The sequence below is a fragment of the Dendrobates tinctorius genome, unplaced genomic scaffold, assembly GCF_039654945.1.
Source record: "Dendrobates tinctorius isolate UK_male_01 unplaced genomic scaffold, ASM3965494v1 ptg000016l, whole genome shotgun sequence".
NCBI lineage: Eukaryota > Metazoa > Chordata > Amphibia > Anura > Dendrobatidae > Dendrobates > Dendrobates tinctorius.
In genome coordinates this window covers 15,270,110-15,291,380 of record NW_027361684.1, presented here as the reverse complement: position 1 = coordinate 15,291,380, position 21,271 = coordinate 15,270,110, and the positions used below count along the sequence as shown (strand labels likewise).

At 44.1% G+C, this 21,271-nt stretch overlaps 1 protein-coding gene across 3 annotated transcripts in view; it reads right to left on the bottom strand.

Moving 5' to 3' along the window:
* Positions 1–21,271, bottom strand: part of FLOT2 (flotillin 2) — a 107,078-nt gene that overhangs the window by 53,234 nt on the left and 32,573 nt on the right. The window contains exons 2-3 of one of the 3 annotated variants that reach the window (XM_073565488.1): positions 17,849–17,930; positions 9,174–9,264 (exon numbers count right to left, since the gene is read on the bottom strand). In XM_073565488.1, the coding sequence (XP_073421589.1) occupies positions 9,174–9,264; positions 17,849–17,930 (173 nt within the window). Of the gene's footprint in view, positions 1–6,807; positions 6,899–9,173; positions 9,265–17,848; positions 17,931–21,271 lie in introns of those variants that run through there. The other 2 variants (XM_073565490.1, XM_073565489.1) reach the window with 2 other exon arrangements.

Genomic DNA, 21,271 nt, shown 5'->3' with positions numbered 1-21,271 from the left:
TCGAGTCATTTGGCCGATGATCTTTGGGATCAGGATCCCCTCGACCGGGGCTGCTGAGTACGCAATCTCCCCAATGGGTTGGCTCTATATGAGACCTGCCGCTCCCTATCCTGGTTGGGGCAGCCTGAGGCGGCGGAATTGGCCGCTGTAGTCCACCCGGTGTTGCGAAACGCTCAAAAACGTGCCTGAAACAGGTGACGAAAAAGCGGTTTGACCCTTTGTTGAGGGAGAAACACACTCTTCCCTCCTGTGGAGTCGGAGATAAGTTGATCCAACTTCTCCCCAAATAGGCGGCCGCACTGATAAGGCAGGGAAGTCAAGGACTTCTTAGAAGAAGAATCGGCTCTCCATGTCCTTAACCATAGGGCTCTTCTGATCGAAATTGCATTAGCGGCAGCAAGTGCAGAGCAATTGGCCGCATCCAAAGACGCATTGATTACATAGTCTCCGGCCATCGCCATCTGACCTGCGACCTCCGAAGTCTCTACAGGTAGCTCCTGCTTGACCTTGTTTAATGTTTCTGACCATGATATCATAGCCTTGGCTACCCAAGTTGCTGCGAACGAGGGAGCGAGTGCTGACCCTGACGCCTCATATACTGAGCGAGCTAAGTTCTCTATAAGGCGATCCGTGGGATCCTTAATCGAGGAACCACTAGGGACGGATCGCAGGGTCTTAGTGGTTAGGCGCGAAACCGGAGGATCCACCATCGGGGATTCCATCCATCTTTTACGGAGGTCCGGAGCAAACGGATACCTTGCTTCGAGTGTCTTTTGACCTGAGAAACGCCCGTCATCCTCAATCCCCAGGGTCTGATTGACGGCTTCTATGAGGCTGTCCACTGTTTCACGTGACCCTGGAGTGTCCAGGTCAAGGGGCTCGTCTGAGTCACATTCTGAGGTCTGCTCGCTATCAAACCACTGGTGAGGGGGAGCGAGAAGCAGAGCTTACGGATGCCAAGGCACCGGATGGACTGGGCAACACCGTGTGGATTCGTTTCCTCCGGGTCTGCCTGGAGCGAGAGCAGCCCCTCCAGGCCGGAAGCTTTTGTGAGGTGGAGGTTCCCTCTAAGGCCGGCGAGCCATTGTCCCTGCCCCTATCTGGGGCTTGAAGGGACTCTGTTGCTCTCGTAAGCGACGCCATGGACTGTGACAGTGATCGGGCCCACTCCAAGGGATTTGACACATTGGTCACGGTCGCAGGGGAGGGCTCCTGGGCGCGTTCAGATTCGCAGGCTTCACATAATCGCTTGCTCTGCGCCCACGGAAACGCAGCCCGACAAGAGATGCATGCAGCGTAAAAGAACGTGTGCGTCTTTGCCTTTTCGGACATGCTGTATCTGTCCGCTGCTGGGGATGTGGGGAGGAGGTGGCACCACGTTTTCCCTGTAGCGTGGCCTCTTGGGCAGCACTTACCCCAGTCCTGCTCCCCCCCGGTCCTGGCTGCTTCCTTAAAATCGCGCGCCACCAGCTGTGGGAGTGAACCAGCATGAAAAACCGCTCTAGGGACGGTGTTTACGTTCTGCGGCCTAGCTGCGCTCCAAAGCCGGGGCCTAAATTTCTTCGCCGCCGCCGCCCAGTGTGGGGCAGGCCGCCAGAAGTGACGCGGTAAACAAAAAACATGGCGCCACTAACTGCGCGGCACCGCCTGACGGGTCCAGCCACCCTCAGCCTTGCATGGCCAGTGGCTTCCGTTGGCTGGGGGCTCCAGCCCTGAGATCTTCGCAGGAGCCCTCCCAGACCTTCTCGTCACCGATGATCCTCTTCAGCCTGAGCGCAGGTATGTGAGGGGGTCTTGATAAAATAGGACGGTGCAGGCACCCTAGCTCCATCTAACCCCTTCAGGGGGTGAGGAGAGGGACCGTCCGCCACCTTGCAGCACCGCAGTCTAAGCATTGGTGGAGCAGTGGGGGCCGCACGGACTAGTCTTGTGCCTCTGTACAGCCCATGGTTTCAATACCTAGGGGTGGTCAGAGCTAAGTCCGGCATCGAGTCCCACGACGCGGGAGAGGATACGTGGAGGGACACTCGCACCTGCTCGCCCGTTGTTGGTTTGGGGAAATCGGACCCTTTCAATAGGATCCGTTGCCCCTGTCACATCTTCATGGAAAAAGACGAAAAAAAGTCTGGAGAAAAAAACCAGATGTGTGCCTCCATGGACACTAAGCAAAAAACTGATTTCCGCCCACAATAGGGGCAAGGGTGTATACGGCGGAGGAGCTAACCTTTTTTTCACTTAGTGTCAGCCTCCTAGCGGCAGAAGCATACACCCACAGTATCTGTGGCCCCCAATGAGGCGAAGGAGAAATAGCGCATCCATTAGATGCCCCAATTCTACGTTTAGCTTTGGCCTGGTGCGGTGGCAATCAGAGTAATTGGTTTTGGGGGTTGAGGTCAGCTGTGTAGTGTCCGCTGACATCAAGCCCAGGGGTTAGTAATGGAGAGGTGTCAGATACCCTCATTACTAACCCTATATTAAACACACAAAAGTCCTTCAATTGTAAAAAGCACTCGCCAACAGTTACCCTCTTATACCCATGCATTACAAAAAAGTAATCCACCAGGGTCTGCTGTAAATCCATAATAAGGAGGTCCCACGATGATCCCCAACTCTGCTACATCCAGTGTCTGATGAGCCCTCCGAGGCAACAGGTGGCGGATCACACAGAGATTACAGCGAGAACCGCTGCCTGTGACCTGCGGTGATCTTAATATCACCGCTCGTCACTGCAGCCAGATTCTCACGCTACTCTGTTATGGCAGCCGTGGTGAGCGGTCACCTTGCTGATGTCACCACTCATCATGGACTCCAACTGTAGAAGTGTCGGGGATTGTTGTGGGAGCCAGTTACTAAGGATTTACGGCAGATCTCAGTGATTACTTTTTTGTAATAAATGGGTAAAAAAAAGTGTAGTTGTCGGGGAGTGCTTTTTACAATTAAAAGGACTTTTCTGTGACTTTGGAGTTAGTGATGGGGGTGTCTGACTTACACCTCTCCATTACTAACTCTAGGGCTTGATGGCAGCTGTGATTTTTGACAAATCACAGCAGTCATCAAACCCATATATTACCCAGATTGCCACTACACAAGGGAATCGGGATGAGCTGGGTTAAGCGCCAGAATTGGTGCAGCTAATGTGATGTCCCAATTCTGGGGTAGCTGCTGGCTTTTGTTTTTTTGGCTGGGGATGGACCATTAACCATGGACTCTCCCCAGCCAGGTAACAGAAGCTCACAGCTGTCTGCTTTATCTGCGCTGGTTTTAAAATATAAGGGGGACTCCAGGCCATTTTCTTTATTTAATGAGAGATTAAAAAAAAAAACAAAAAAAAAAAAAAAACTTCGCGCTATTCCCATGCGCCGGGTGATGACTGCAACTGACATGGTTTTGCTGATCGCAGAGAGACCAGCCAAGGATGAGGACCGTTGTAGTCAGCGCCCTGCGCCTGAAAACAGCCTTAAGGGCTCATACTCACATGCAAGAAACTCTTGACGAGTCTCGCATGTCAATACCCGGAACTGACGCAGGAACTCGGATCGGATCGTTCAGCTGCATGGAAATACATGCAGCTGAACGCTCCGATCCGAGTGCCGGCAGTAGTGCCAGGTATTGACGTGCGATACTTGTCCGAGTTTCTCGCATGTGAGTATGAACCCTAACTGTACTACTTTTCCCAGCCGCCTACTTTTCCCATTCCGGTACGTGTCACACACGACACACGGATGTCATCCATGTGGGGGACGTGCGGCTGGAAAAAAAAAAAAAAGGGACATGTGTTTAAGTGTCTTCAGTATGTATGAAAACTGTCGTCACCACATGTACAAGAGACTCTGGCTTTTGAAGGGGGCCCCCCCAAGAGAGAAGGCAAGCCACCTAGAATTAAGCATTTTTTTTTTTCTTGAACCAAGCTTTAGTATAGATGAAAATATTTTTTTTTTGCAAACAAGAGGTAAAAGTAACATAAGATCAAGGTAACCTTTTGTTCTATATCATTCTCTTGGCAACATCAAGAAATGTGGAGCGTTGAATTATCAAACCTGCCTTCATCTCTGAATAAGACTTTCTCCATGGTCATGTCTATGTTGTGTGTCACAATACTGTGACAACGGCAGAATTCAGAAAGTTACACTGATGACCATTCCTGTCCTGCACAGCGCATCAGAGAGTTTTTTGTGCTACGTTTTATACATTGTCTATTGGAAAAATGGTTTGTAGCTTTAGCTATAAGCAGCCTGAGGTATGTGCACACGGTGCGGATTCTGCTGCGGATCTGAAGCGGATTTCGCCCTGCGGATCTGCAGCAGAACTGCAAGTAATGAACAGTACCATTTAAGGCTATGTAAAACAAAAAACGCAGTGCACATGCTGCGGATTTTTCCGTGCAGATTTTCTGCAGATTTAAAACTGCAGCATGTCACTTCTTTTGTGCGGATCTGCAGCAGATTTACACCTGCTCCATTACAGAAATCCGCAGGTGTAAAACTGCAGGGGAAATCTGCACAAAAACTGCAGAAAATCCACAGTAAGTCTGCAGGTAAACCGCAGGTCATTTTACCTGCGGATTTAGCAAAATCTGTGAGAAAAATATCACAGCAGAATCAGCACCATGTGCACATACCGTAAAAGTTTATTTGTACCAGAATGTGACAGTGAGATTTACAAGTGTAAAAAAATAAATAATCAATGTAACAACTGGCCAATGTAGACTACACTACACACTGGACACCAGACTTGTCCAGTTTGATTTAAAGAGGAATTACTTGAATTCCTCTTGAAATCATACTGGACAGTCTATTACGAGTTTCGCATTGTACTGTTCTTGTTATACTTTCTAGAAAGTTATTAGAAAAACAGCAATTTGTCTTGACATGTCCTTTTAGCATGGTCAGACTATGGGAATGGTATTTTAAGGAGTTGTTCGACCTTAGGCTACAAGTCTGCGTGCTGTGAGGATCCGGCGCCGGGTGTGTGATCGCAAGTATAAGATTTGCATATGTGCAGTCACATGCCGACCAGACGGGCACGGACTCGATCAATGCAAGTGTATTGAACGAGGCTGGTGAAGTCTAGTTGGATTGTGGCTGGAAGTATGCAAATCATATGCTTGTAGTCACATGACCTCAGAAAGTTAGCCACAAAGTGACTGACAACATAAAGCTATAGATTAGAGTCACCAAGTGCCAAGGTACTGTACATAGCGCATTAAAAAAAAAAAAAAAAAAAAAGACCGGTCAGCATACTAAAGATATTTTGGACAATTTTGCTTCCAACTTTGTGAGAGCAGATTTCTTTTCTAACATGACTCTCCCAGAGCTAAAAGCAAGGGCCAGGAGTATGGTTGGGGTAGCTTGGTGTGGAAGAACTTGACTGGCCGCACAGAGTCTCAACCACAACCTCATCGAACACATTTGGGATGAACCAGAATGGAGATTATGAGTGAGGCCAGTTTGACCTCACAAACGCTCCTCTGGATATATGAGCAAAAATTCCCCACAGACCCACTCCTAAATCTTGTGTAAACCTATCCCAGAAGAGTGCAGACTGTTAAAGCTGGAAAGGGTGTAGAATTTACACATTAATGCCTATGGATTTAGAGTGGGATCTCATAAAACCTCCAGTAAGTGAGCATATGTGAACCATTACTTCTCTCTTTATAGTGAAAGTATACCACGTGATTGATCCGAGGACATCCAACCAGTTTGACTTCCCTTTAAATGGAAGCCTCACTCAGCCCATTCCCTAGTAGTTGGTATCTTAGATGGACTGATGCCGCTGACCACACAATCGTGGCGAGTGACAGGAAAGTGTCATCGATGATAAAATCTTTCTTAGATATGGAAGAAATACGACAACTTAGGCTATGCGCACACGTAGATTTTGCTCCTGCGGATTTTTCCGTGCGGATTTAGAAAAATCCGCAGGTAAAATCTCAGGTCAAAAGACCTGCGGTTTACCTGCGGATTAGCCTGCGGTCTCACACCTCTACAATGGTGAAGGTGTGAAACCGCAGTGGAATCCGCACAAAGAATTAACATGCTGCGGATTGTAACCCGCAGCAAATCCGCGCAGAAAAATCCACAGCATGTGCACAGTGTTTTTTGTTTTACCATTGCAAACAATGGTACTGTACAACGCAGCAGAAACTGCTGCAGACCCGCAGGGCCAGAAACGCTGCGGATCCGCACCGTGTGCACATAGCCTAATGTTGTGCTTCTTGTTCAAAACAAATAAAAATGTACAGTATGAAGCTAGGCATAGAAATAAGGCAAAGATCACCAACAGTGGTAAAAACTACAACTCCCAGCATGTTACAGGTTATTGATCCCTGATGTAAGCAGTCAGTGGTAGCTTATCTCATGCAGGAGCGAGGCCTTAGGCATTCCAATTCCATTCAAATTCCAACATGCCTGATCCTCATTTCCTCCTCTTGCAACTTGCTCCAATTCTTGATTTTAACAGGAGACTGGACCAATTTTAAACAGGAAAAATACAATGCAATGCAGTCTAGAGAAAATTCCCGTGGATGATCAGTCAACGCTTTGTTTTTGGCCAAGAGAACGTTCCTTTTCCTTTTGACCATATGAATTTGCTATGGAGAGCCTGATACACTGACTAGTTAGACAGAAGATAACATAATTGGTCTAGATAATAACAGTTTTCCAGTTATTCTTATTTGCTCAGTAAATGCTACGAATATTCTCAGAGTCTGTAAACACAGACCTGACCTGCCAACTTGTCAAGGCATCAGTAGGCATCCATTCCTGGAGACATGCATTTTCCAAAATGACGTGCTGCGAGTTACAGTACCTGGGCCACACCAGTGACAGTTAAAGCTACGCCCTCGGCCGTCTCTACGTCCTCACACTTGGGCTGCAACGTCATTATCTCTAGGGAAATCCTGCCAAAAAAGGTAAAACATTTGCACATTTTCCAGTTTACCAACATCAACTTTACACTTCCTGCACATCTCCTTCCCCCTTCTAGTCCATAGTCACAGTGTGCGCAATGCTCAGCTCAGACTGGGACACAAAATCGGTCCGTTTGTAAAATTAAATACACCAGCACCAAACTAGGTAATTGGAAACATTGGAGAGGTAAGAGGAGCTTTGTGGGCCTAGACAATGATTAGCCATGTATATTAATTGCCTTCAACCCATTTGATGCCTCGGGTGAAGTAAGTGGACCACAGACGATGTGAATAGGTTTAGTTAAAAGGCCCAAGTATGTATGACGGACCCAGATAGGGGAAAAAAGTGGTTGAGAATGTTCAGGATTTTCCATAACTGTTTAACAAACACAAAAGTATAAGGTAGTAGAAAACAATTATGAAAACCAGGTGGAATTCACAATAACCGGAGATTGTTTCCTGTATGTGGGCAACATGATGCAGTGAAATTGATAAAAGTTTGGTCAGGGACAAAGTTACTGTACGTGTGTATAGTGAATATAAAAAGGGAAGAAGTCCTCAGAAAAAAATAAGTACAGTATAAAGCTAGACATACAAATACAAAATCATAAAAGAGGTAAAATATATATATCTTGCATTTTCACACTGATCACTAAGCCGAATACTGAACTTATACTTCCTGTTCTGTGCAGGAGGCCACATGGACCTAGTGACTCAGTCTGGGAATTTATCATTGTCCCTAGATCCAGTTTCTGGAGTGGAAGAAAAAAAAAAAAAAAAAAATTTACGCACGCCCCATTCACAACATAATGTGCGACTTTTTTTCAGGCTTTGATTTTCTGGCACACGCACAGGGATAGATGCATCTAATATACTAAAAGGTTTCTGCCAGGAGGTGAAACTTACTCTATTAAGATCGGTATAAAGAATACCAGGTCTTAAAAAAATTCCACCCACTGGCTTTCTATATAAGAACTTTCTAGTCATGCTATGATCTGGGCGAAGGTCATTGTGAAGGAAGGGGTAGGAGGTGCGCTGTGACAGCAGCTATTCTGAATGGCGACTCCTGTGTCATTTACTGTATATAGAGATTATCTATCAATGTAATCCTATCTGTGATGATAATGACACTGCTGAAAAGTCATCTGTACAACACAGGAAGTATGATTCTAGTATGAGACCTAGAAGCCAGTGGGAAAATTGAAGATTTCTGAGATAAACATTCTAAAAAATAAAATGCATAACAAACCAATTCAAACAATAGGTAATTTTCTGAAGACCATTCTCTTTATGGGGTTTTTCCACAAGTTATTGATGGGGTTCAAATCGATGCAGTGCTCTAGACATGGGGTGATCAGCGGATTACCAGACTAGAGTAAAAAGTGATCAGTAAGCCAAGATTTAAAGAGAATCTATCACCCCTTTTTTGAGATACCATATAATATCATCATTCAATTGTGTGTCACATAAGGATTCTCTTAGTACTTTTGCTTCCCCCTGACCCCGCACCTTCCATGCATAAATACCTTTTTTATATCGGTTCAGACGTATGTAAACTGCCGCTGTCCGGTCCGCTGGTTGGGGCTTATTCACCTGCTCCCCCCTCCCTGTCTTGCTCTATGCATTTCTTCTTGCGTAGAGCAAGACAGGGCGGGGGGGGGGGGGAGCAGGTGAACAAGCCCCGCCCAGCGGACCGGACAGCGGCAGTTTACATACATCTGAACGGATATAAAAAAGGTATTTATGCATGAAAGGTGCGGGGTCAGGGGGAAGCAAAAGTACTAAGAGAATCCTTATGTGACACACAATTGAATGATGATATTATATGGTATCTCAAAAAAGGGGTGACAGATTCCCTTTAAAATACCAATCCCAGCATTCGTATGTATCGGGGTGAGGGGAGTGTGTGGGATAGATACCAGTCAGCCAAACGAGCACTTGCTTTCTGATGTGTCTGGGCACCTTAAGACCTGTGATTGATAAGTCAGTGATAATTAGATACGGTCTGGCTGTTGGCACCTCTATGAGGACAGCTTCGCTTTTAATAAACTCTTTGGTTTACTAGAGCTTCACATTACGTTCAAAGGTGACTGCTGTCTGGACACCAATGGGGAAGTGAATGTGGGAAGGAAAGTTGAAAGCGTACACCTGGGAAGAAGAGAATGGTATTAGGGGTTAGTGCGGAGTCCTCTTGACGGAGTTTCTGCTTATAATAAAAGAGATCAAGGAACCGAGAAGCAGAATTAGGAAGCTGGAAGTTTATTACCTGTGCAACCCCTGTTACGTACAGAGGGACCCCCTCCGATGTCTCAATATTCTCGCAGCGACATAGGATGGTCATTACCTCCAATGACAGTCTGAGCAGCGTTAAATGAGGGCAAAGGACAGCAAATACACACAGAAGTTACCAGAGAGCAACACAAACCATTTACACCAAAAAGGTAAAAAAAGAGGGTGGTAGTGTGGTTAGTGTCAGTCTGCTGCTGCAAGGCAGCCATGCACGGTGGGAGCAGGAAAGTGTGTTACCACAGGAGCGGCGTTCTACCCCAGCACCAACGTACACCCAATGGTCACTAGTGGAGTCCACACCAATATGTACAGGAGGTGCTGAATTGGTCATCCACTGCTGTTGGGCTGCATAGGTTAGGTAAGTGATATCTCCTACAGTTATTACCATTGGTTTACCTGCAGGCTTTACACTGTGCTCGGACTCTACCCTATGTCTGAGTGTTGGGAAATATACTCGATTTTTCTCATTTTGGATTTTTGTTTTGCTAAGGCCTCTTTCACACTTCCGTTTTTTTTTTTAAAAAAAGGGCAGTTTTCGACTGATCAGTTTTTTTTTTGGGCGGAATCAGTTTTTTTTTTCCCATAGACTAACATTAGCAGCGGATTGTGACAGATGGTCGTCTGTTGTATCAGTTTTTTGACAGATCCGTTGGAATGTAAGCGTCCGCCGTCTGGAGTAGACGGACAAAGTAACTTTTTTTCAGCGGCGGACCCGCTTTTTTAAACTGAGCATGCCCGGGCGATTTGTCCAGTCATGCATTTTAACCCTAAAAGCCATTCTGGAACAGAATCTCTCTCTCTCGTGCTGTTCCTTTAAATTTCAGAGTTGTGGCGGCTGCAGCTTATCAGTCAAAAACACGGATCTGGTGCATCCGTTTTTTGCAAAGCGGAAATGGATCCGTTTTTTTCACACTTGACTGTTTGGAACTGACGTCAAAAAACTGAAGTGTGAAAGAGGCCGTAAAATCAATGGTTTGTTTGTTGTATATTAGTTTACTAGGGAATTAGAACCTTAAACTGACAGGAGATTTATAAAAAAAAAAAAAAAAAAAAAAAGAAAGAAAAGGTTCAGCAGGTTTCATGACAACATGCCCGATCTTTCCATTCTTATCGGAGACAAGCCACCACCAGAAGTGTCAGGCAGCGTTTTTTTTCCCTCACCCACTGACAGCAATTGGAAATATATGACCAGCCTCCGATCCACAAGCAACTGCTCTTATCTACTAGGCCAATTATGAAGTGTCGGACAATAATAGCCACCGTTTTAAATTAAAGGTTTATTGCAGGGAAGACCCTTTTGGCAATATTTCCATGGTATTTTTTTAGGGTAACGTGACAAATGCAAGAATTGGGAGTCATACAGAAACCCGGACAAGACAACATGAAGCTTTAGCCTAAGAAGGGCGCAAAGGTATCACAAGTGGTCAGGAGCTGATGGTTACCACGAGAAACATACCACTGATGACGATAATTATTAATAGTGCCATAAAACTGGAGATTAAAGATATCTACAGGGGAAACTGGTCAAACTGCAACTTCACATATAACGGTCGTTCTCTGCTAAAGAGGTTGCTAACCCCTAAAGTAAACTGACTTAACTGCGTGTGCTTGCAAGGGTGATCGCGTGGAGCTGAGCTCCAGCCATACGTATCAGACACTGGCAATTTTACGCAGCCGACATCTGCATCCAACAGCAGCGGTCAGAGCAGAGCGGAGCTCTGATCATTGCTGTTGTTAACTAGTGATGAGGGAACATTCTCGGATAAGGTGTTAACGGAGGATGCTCGGGTGCTAACCGAGTGTCTTCAGCGTTCTCGAATAATATGTTCAAGTCGCCGCTGCTGCATGTCTCGCGACTGTTTATTATGCAATCACCGCATGTGTTGTGGCTGTCTAACAGCACCAAAACATGCAGCCGCAGGGAACAACATTATTTGAGCAAGCCCAAAATAGTAGGATAACATGATATCCAAGCACGCTCACTCACTACTGCTAACCAATTAAAGAATCACTGTTAAACTCGGACAGCAACATTTAAATGGTTGCCAGTGCTTGTGACGACCACCTGTGACGAGATTGCAGGGCTCCCTATGGGTCATCATGGCAGGCAGGAGCTTGCTGAAGGCTAAAGTCACTGGCCATCTTTACACTTGTTAAGCTCAGCCCATAGCCTAGTTCAGCTTTCAGCACAGGTATTGGGCGGTCCTCTGCGGACCAATTTAAAAAGCCTCTAATAGAGTAATTTAGAAAAACAATTATACCGCCTTAGGGGTTTTTGTTTTTAACCCACAGCACGGACCTCCTGATGTCTGTGCTGCTCCTTACTAGGTAGTGTCCTGCTCCTCAGCCACCATCCACTGCGGAAGAGCGCATCATAAGAATATCTTACAGCCAAGAAACATAAGCAAGACACTACCTCCTGATGGTCCATGCTGCGGGATAACACCAAAAATGTATCATAAACGTATTATTTTACTGCAAAGTCCTGCATGATATTTTTATTTTTTTTTTCAAAAGAAAAGAGAAATTAAAATAAAAAAAAAAACAAACCAAAAAAACAAACCCAGGTCCTCGTACAGCTATGTTGACAGTAAATTAAAAGCGTTATGGCTCTAGGAAGAAGGGGAGGAAAAAAATGAATGGGTAAAAATGAAAGTTTTCTGCGGAGGCCGGGGATTAAGTTATACACAGTGCCTTGAAAAAAGTATTCGTACCCCATGAACTTTTCTTCATGTTACAAATTAACATGCATTTTATTGGGATGTAATATAAGAACACAAAATAGCATGCATTTAGGAGGTATAAAAATAGGGGCGTGCATTTATGGCCTAACCCCTAAATAAAATCCTGCGTGACAGATTGTCTCCTTAAGTCACATAATTAGAAAATTGAGTCCACCTATGTGTAATTTATTCTCAGTATATCTACAGCTGCTCTGTGAAGGCCTCAGAGGTTTGTTGACCACTGTTTAATCCATCATCCAAAATGGAATGTGTATGGTACAATTGCAAACCTACCAAGATATGACCGTCCACCTAAATAAACATCCAAAGGAAGGAGAGCACTAATTAGAGAAGTAGCCAAGAGGCCCATCGTCAATCTGGAGGAACTGCAGAAATCTACAGCTCAGGAGGGAGAATCTGTTCACAGGACAACCAATAGCTGTATACACCACAAATCTTGCCTTTATAGAAGAGTGGCAAGAAAAAAAAAGACATTTGGAATTGGAAGCCAACCATAAGATGTCCTGTTTGCAGCTTGCAAAAAGCCATGTAGAGGACACCGCTAGCATGTGAAAAAGGTACTCTGGCCATATGAGACCAAAGTAGAACTTTTTCGGCTAAACGCAAAACACTATGTGTGGCTGAAAACTAACACTGCACATCACCCTAAAAACACCATCCCCAGTGTCATACATGATGGTGGCTACATGATGCTGTTGGGATGCTTTTCTTCAGCATGGAGCTAAATACAAGGCAATGTTGGAGGAAAACCTGTTAAAGACTTCAAACAGACTAGATATTGGGGCATAGGTTCATCTAACAGCAGGACAATGACCCTAAAAATAGTGCTAGAGCTACAATGGATGGTTTAGATCAAAGCATAGTCATGTGTGTGAATTGACCAGTCAAAGTCCAAACCTAAATACCATTGAGAATCTGTGGCAAGACCTGAAAATTGCTGTTCACAGATGCCTCCATCCAATCTCACTGAGCTAGAGCTACTTTGCAAAGAAGAACGTGCAAAAATCTCAACATTTAGATGTGCAAAGGTAGTACAGACATACCCCAAAATATGTGCAGCAGTAACTGCAGCAGCGAACGGTGGTCCAAAAAAGTATTAAGTCAGGGGGCTGAATACAAACGCACGTCACAATTTTCAACTAATGTTCAAACAATGAGATTTTGGTTAGAGATGAGCGAACATCGTTGGCTCCCTCCTTATTCAGCAAGCTATAGTGCTTACCGAAGAAGCTGCAGCTGAAACCCGGATACCTGGAGCGCCCCCGATAATCAGGTGTCCGGCGCCGCAGCTTCATGTGTCACGACTGTTTCACAGTCACAACATAAAGGCTCTCCATGCATGTGTTGTAACTGTCACACAGCCACGACACATGCAGCTGCAGCGCCGGACATCTGCTTACCATGAACGATCCAGGTATCCGGGTTCCTGATGCAGCTATTCACTAAGCTCCATTAGCGAGCCAAACAAGGAGGGATCCGACGATACTCGGTCATGTCTACTTTTAGTGAGTTTTAGACTTTGTAAATTTCTGCACCCATTAAGTAAATTAGATTACTTGGGTTTTTTTTTCACAAGCATTTTTAGTCGCAAATTTTGATGCTGCATTTTTCTCTCCGTTTGCTATGTCATGTTTTAACTAGGCTTATTGTTAAAAAAAACATAAATCAGGTTAATATTTCTGGGAAGTTATAGTAATGAGCAGGAAAAGAAGTAGTCAGTGCACAAGTTTGCTGCTGGTGAATTCAATGAATACAAAGCGTTTTATGATAAATAAGATCAATAGATCGCAATAAGAATGGGTCAGCTAACTAAAAGCACTGTCCCCTATTTGACTGTATTGGTGCGCACCTTTTGACACCATCGCAGTTTTTCATATTGTGCTCCCAGACACAGATTGGTTGCATTACTGATCAGATTCTGCTCCCCCTAATTCTGCAATAAGAGAACTGGGACATAAAGACTTTATGGTGTGTCCGAAATGACTGGACAGTCTCTTTAAAAAGGATATCTGGTACTTTAGAATAAAAGGCATGTAGTTGCTAACAGATGCAACAACCTGCTTGTTGTACCTGGCGCTGGTCATTGACTGCTCCTGCCAGCTATACAGCTACTCCCTGTCAACAAAGCAGCAGTTTCTCTTCCTGTTGACTTAGTGGGATTATTGGTGTCATGCTGATTGACAGCCAGATTCCGCTGCCTAATTGTGGGAAGATGTCTGTCAATCAGCATGACACCAGTACTCCCGCCATGTGAATAGGAAGAGAAACTGCTGCTCTGCTCACAGTAGCCGTATCGCTGGCAGGAGCGGTCAATGACCAATGCCGGGTACAATAGGAATGCTTTTTTTTTTTTTTTTTTTTATAAAGTCCCGGATATCTCCTTTAAGAACCCACTTTCCATCTGAGATTCCCTCCGTTTTATTAACACAAGTTACTTCACCATAAGAATATCAGTGTCGGCGATTACTATTTGGTCAAGCAAACAAGCAAGTAAAGGGGCATGCTGGGGTCTGTGGCAGATGGATGGATTCATTTGAGGAGTGATATCTGATGGCGGTATAGCTTCCTCAACACAAATCATATAAAGGAGCAAAAGCAATGCTCCGACCATCTGGAACCTCTCTACATTCTACGTTGATTCTGAAATGTATGACCTTGGCAATGGGGAAGGAGAGGGAGAGCTTCTATGCAGATATTACTTACTGTTTTGCCTAAATTGGCCACAAATTAATTGGCAAAGGAAATTCTTTTCCCCCAATTGTCAGCCAATTTAAAAAAGCCTGCAATCACCCAATGAATGACCAAAAAGCCCTTTTGGCTGGTACATTAACATCAGCGTTTTCAGCAGCACATGGGGGTTAAATATGTATTGCTAATAATGTGACACAGGACAATCATATTAGCGATCGTTCTGTGCTCATCACCATTTCATCAGCCTGTGTAAACGGGCCAATAAAGGAGCGTCAATCGGCTTGTATATAGCCAATCAGCGGTAGTTTAACAGCGTGCATCAACCTACAGAACTGGGATATTATTATGGCATATATGAAGTGCAGGTGAACCTCTGCTTATATTCGGATCTATATTTAATCAATCACCGAATTGGCAGCACTCTCCTATAATGTCTATTTAAGGTCAGTGTCCATTGTGTGTAGGTGGTTATCTGAGAGTTGTGAGCAGAGTACAGGTACAAGTTATCTGAGGGTTGTGAGAAGAGTACAGGTACAAATATGACTGAGGACAGAAGCTAGACTACCAGGCAGAGTGAGCGATATGATTTCACAACATGCGGGGAAACATGAAAAGCAGATATACCATAAATGCTTAAAGTAGCACTCCAGGATCCATTTTTTTTTTTTACACATCTAATGTTAACTCACCAGCAATATTATTATAGATTTGTAATTTATCTTCATCTGAGCTCCGTTACATCGTGACCTTTTACTTATGGGCAGCTAGGACATGCAATTTTCCCTCTGGCACATGTGCTCCTGTGAGATAAGAGATCAGCCTTTGACCTCTGGGAAACCACAGGGTGACATCATCCCCTCCCCACTTGGCTCCAGCATCCTTTCTCTGCTTTTCCCAGACACCGCTGAAAATATCACTGCTGCTTTCTATAAGAAAGCAGCAGTGATATTAGATGACTCTACACAATGATTAGCAGCAGAGTTATAAAACTTTCCCCCGTTAATATCTAGAAGTGCTGTTCTCAGATTCTCCAATGGATTCCTACTATGATATGAAGATTCAACTTGTTCCATCTGTCTCCTGTTTATAAAGGTTGACAGAGAGGAACCTATCACAAGTGGGAGGCAGGAGAGGAAGGCTGAAGCTGAATTTCATAACATTAACCAAGACCCAGAGAGTCAGGGGATAACAATTCTACGTCACTGATTGATAACGGATGTCCTCAAATAGGACTCTTGGCAGAGTATATGCCATGTATTGAGAGTCTGTTCCCCTCTGCAATGCCAGAGGCATCATGGAAAATGTAGGCTCATATGGTTTCACTGATGTGACTACTGTATTAGACAGAACCAACTTGACCGAAAACTCTGCAACTGTGATTCAACTAAAATATTTACACACCAGCCACATAAAGGAACCTCTATATTATTCTTTATTAGCATATTGTGCACTATATAGGTATATATAAAAAAAAACAAAAAAAAAACATTGCTGGAGTGCTACTTTTAAACATGGGAATATCATTCAGTGTATTAGAAATGATACTTAAGGCTATACTGTGAATTTTGATTCAAAAGCCATAAAGTATATGAATCAATACTAGCAGTGCATATGAAGTCAGGACTCTATAGGATGCTTTCACACAATGTTTTGCAGTGCCCAATTGTGGTATACACCAGGAGTGCACCAGGTATGTTAGGCTTATCTATAGGCCCCCACCAAAGGAGACGGTTCTTCAGGCCTCTGTCGGGCAGGTATACATTGATACACCTTTTCTGCTATACAGGGAGCAGTCTGTTGGGCTAGTCTATACAGAAGCATTCCTCATTTAATGTTTTCTTTTTTAAAGGGGAGTCTATAGGCAAAGTACGCCACCGCAACATCTGTCAGATAATAATCATTCCCTCTTTCCAAGGTATACCACTAGTGAGGCACTGCTAGCAACATTCTTAAAAAGGGGAAAACTTGTCAAATATCTTCTGATATATAGGAGTTGTGAAAAGATTAAAAGGGATATGCTCATCTCGTACATTTAAGGCATAACCACTGGATACTCCACAAATGTAAAATAGATGTGGATCCCACATGAATGGTGCCCAATCATGTGCCACTGGAGAGGTGGTAGGAAAACTGATACAAATGAATGGGATTCCAACCACCTCTAAACTAACAATGGCTGGCGTTGTGGGTCTATTCTCAAAACAGATACCATTCAAGACCCATTGATGGGACCGACATTTACTATACATATATAGCAATTCCGGCGAATACGCAAGATGAGAATATCGCCCTAATATAGATGAATTATTTTCAGAAAACTTCTTGATTTGAATGGTCCAGAGAGGACAATAATTTGGGAGATTCTCAGAGCAGTGCCAATGTGATTATTGCACGAAGACTACAACCTGAACCAGTGAGCGCTTCTCACTCATATCTATACACAACACAAAAAGCATAGAAGATAATTCTGACCAGTTTTTCCCCCTTAAAACAAATAAAATCAACCAAAGTATTTTTGATCTTGTTCACAATTTTTAGAAAATATATATATATAAAAAAAAAAAAAAAAAAAAAAAATTAAATATAAAGTGGAAATACAACATAGCATGCAGTATCTTTATTCAAGGAAAAATACATATACAGAAAGGTGTAATATTTCTTATTAACAAATAAGACATTTATGTCCATTAGGGCATGGCTGAGATCCAATCAGACTATTAGGGCAGTTATAAGATACTCAATAAGACAAACTAGAGGTCAACTAAATATTGCACAAAAGGGTGCGATGGTCCCATCATATACATAGTGGCAAAAAGTTATTCTTAAAAGGTCACGATAGGAATCTAAAAATATGTCTGCCATCAGAATAGTGTAGTACTGGTATATCTGCAGCCTTAACCCGTACCAGTACCATCTCTTCCCCTTGGCAAAAGTATGCCCAGTACATGTATTTTGGTAGAAGGCAAAGAGTAGACAACAGACCCTTAATTAAGACATCTTACCAAGCCAAAATTTAAAAAAAAAAAATCTGGTCTTAGCGAGAGCAGTTTATTTCTTACAACATGCTTCCTTGAAATGAAGTGTATGAAATCTTACACCTTTATAATAATAATAATAATAATAAAAAAAAACTTCTAGATGATCACTATACTATGTGGGCCTGCATGCAAGAGAAGACCACCGCATATCATTTTGGATCTAAAATGAGGGCACTGACCTTTGGGTGTCGGACACACACCACCATGCCCAGGCCCATCCACCATACATATACTGTTTAGAATCGGAGCCACAGCAGCCGCCTGCAGAGATAGAAAGAGCAGAAAGATGAATTAAAACAATTAGAGAAAAAAAATAATAATATGATGATGTCCAACACCATGTTCAGAATTTTTTTTTTTTTTTTTTAAATGGAATATCACTTTGCCCAAGTGCTATGCAAGGTTTTACAGCATAGCACTCGGCCATGTTAAATAGGCGTGTGACTCCAGCCTACCACTTGTAATTCAGTCTGACAGGAGCTGCTCCTCACTGCTTTCCCCACCCGTCTGGGACAATATGTCTCACACCAGTGGTCAGCTCCCCACTGTGAGTAAAAGGCCAGTCATTATTTGACTTGTATTTTGCCTTTTTGACCAGACTTCCCCATTGTAGGTTTCATCTCTAAAGGTACTGTCACACTTAGCGATATACCAGCGATCCCGACCAGCGATATGACGCGGTCAGGATCGCTGGTACATCGGTAAGTGGTGGCTAGTGAGCTGCCACACAGGCAGATCTCTCCAGTGACATCGCTGGGGACGGGGGTCGCTACTTACCTGTCACATTAGGCGATCCTGACGTCCTCCCGCCCGGCTCCACGCTCGTCTCTCCACAGGAAGCGCCGCAGGAAGCTGACGACGAGAAGCGGTCCAGGACGTTCTCGCGCGATCAGCGATAACCAGTGGGTCGTAGGTAAGTATCAGACATAGCGATGTCGCTAGCAGTATCGCTATAACGTCACAAGTTATAGCGATATCGCTTAGTGTGACAGTACCTTAACTTCCGAATGGGCCCCTAACCCAGTAACCCCGATAACTATGATGGTATATATATCCTAATAGTGGATATAGGAGAACCTCAGCAGATGACTGTGTGGTTCCTTAAAAAAAATAAAAAAAATAATCATCTCTTTACAAAAGCCAACACTGATTACTGCCATATGGAAACCATAGTGGTAGATACCAGTGCAGCAGAACATAAGATTACAGTACAGTTATAGATTGTGACGTTCTTTCTGAGTCGTTCACGTTTCCCGTCTTTTCCATCTGGCCCAGACCTCCATTACCATTTCTCTAGATTCAGGGATTACAACAATGACATCTGACTTCTCACATTTCAGGCACCGACCCCATCTATCCCCAAACGGCACAAACGCTTCATCCTGCTAATATCCCTATAGCAGGATGAGCCGTATGTGTCCCTATTACTGAACAGAGCAGGACAAAATACTCGGAGGTCACCCGAGCAACGAGTATTATTATACCGCCATTTATTCCATGCCGTTTTACATGTGAGGAGGGGTATACATAATAAACACAAGTACAGTCATCTTAAACAATACAAGTCACGACTGGTACATGATGAGAGAGGACCCTGCCATCTACAAGGGATGGGTGAGGATACAGTAGGTGAGGGTAGAGCTGATCGTGCAGCGGTTTGGTAGATCGGTGGTTACTGCAGGTTGTAGGCTTGTCGGAAGAAGTAGGTCTTCAGATTCTTTTTGAAGGTTTCCATGGTAGGCGAGAGTCTGATATGTTGTGGTAGAGAGCTCCAGAGAGAGAGTATACTTGCTCATCACTACTCACCAGTCATCTCTCCTACTCATTACCCCCGCTGCTCTGGGCACCTGCTCATGACCATCACAGTGGGCGCCATGTACAGATGTAATGGCACCTGTGTCTGCATGAGTGACGTAAGATGCAGAGGGGGAATGATGGGAGAGGGAGCGTGTTGCTCCCTGTCTCACCATTGCTTTCAACAATATAGGCATCCAGCTGATGCAGTTGAACTTGTAATGACAGGCCTCCTTTTAACCCCATAGTGGCAGGGTGGCTGTGCAGGGAGATAGAGTCTCCCTGCTCTGCCACAGAGGGTAACTGGGTGCACGCCGATATAGTTGCAGTAGCGTAGCTCTGGGTGGCCCCTCAGAGGGCAGGGCCCGGGGCAACTGGTTGTAAGCATTGTAAAGTAAATGTATTACAAAGTATTAAACTATTGTACGCTCTCTGAAAGTCTGCATTATCCACAATGTATAAATTAAAAAAAAAAAAAAAAAAAAATTCTGAAATGAGATTTTAAATGAACAAAATAAAGATCACAAAATGTTTTCTTGCGCTACAGAAATGTTTAATTTAATTGCAATGGATCATTAGAAACAATCTAAAAGCACTTTGTACGTTTCAGCTAATGGAGTGTTTCCTAAAACAAAATGCCAAATGCAATTTAAGAATCAACAGAATGGACAAAGATGGATGAGAAGAGCATTACCCTGCAGAAATACCACAGAGGACAACAAGCACCGCCATCCTGCAAGGAGTCACACAAGACCTATGTAAGAGTGGACTATCTTCCGTAATTACTTAAAAGGGAACCTGTGAGCTTCCCCAGAATCCCCCAAACGGTCACGTATTTATTGATTCTTGAATACCCATCCTATTCCTAACAAGGCCATTTTATTGTCTTATATATTACTGTATATGCCAAAAATCTATTTTATAGCTGCGGTGATGTGCTAATTAGTGGGTGACTAGTTGTAGGGGCTACGGTTTCCCCAGACTAACCACTCCGCTAAATACATTATCAACCCTCTGTGGGCAAGTAACATGATTTGCAGAAGGAGAGTCACCGCCGACTCTTGCATATCTTTGCCTCCCTGATGTTGTGCAGTAAGCCAGGTGTACGCACCCCAGCTGCATCGCTGAACTACGCATGCCCAGGTAAGGCCTCTTTCATACTTACGGTTTTTTGGTGGGAGAGAGAGGGAGAGAGAGAGAGAGAGAGAGAGAGAGAGAGAGAGAGAGAGAGAGAGGGGAGAGAGAGAGAGAGAGAGAGAGAGAGGGGAGAGAGAGAGAGAGAGAGAGAGAGGAGAGAGAGAGAGAGAGAGAGAGAGAGAGAGAGAGAGAGAGAGAGAGAGAGAGAGAGAAGAGAGAAGAGAGAAGAGAGAAGAGAGAAGAGAGAAGAGAGAAGAGAGAGAGAGAGAGAGAGAGAGAGAGAGAGAGAGAGAGAGAGAGAGAGAGAGAGAGAGAGAGAGAGAGAGAGAGAGAGAGAGAGAGAGAGAGAGAGAGAGAGAGTTCTGTCGGCAGAACGAGATTTGGGGTTAAATTTCGGAAAGGAAATTCTTCCGGGCATGTTCAGTGTAGCATACTAGCATATTACAACCACAGTTATTAAAATTGATTTTTTGCATATGAAGAAATCAGTAAGACGTAAGGTGAGCGTGTTAGGCAGGGCATAAAGATAGCAATAAATATATGTGGGGGTTTGGGGGCCTGGGGAAGTGGTCAAGATTTCCCTGTTTAACTGATGCCATGGTAAAATAGTATGTATTAACACATTCAACTCCACAGCAATTTTACTTCAGGACGGAAAAAGACTTAAGCCA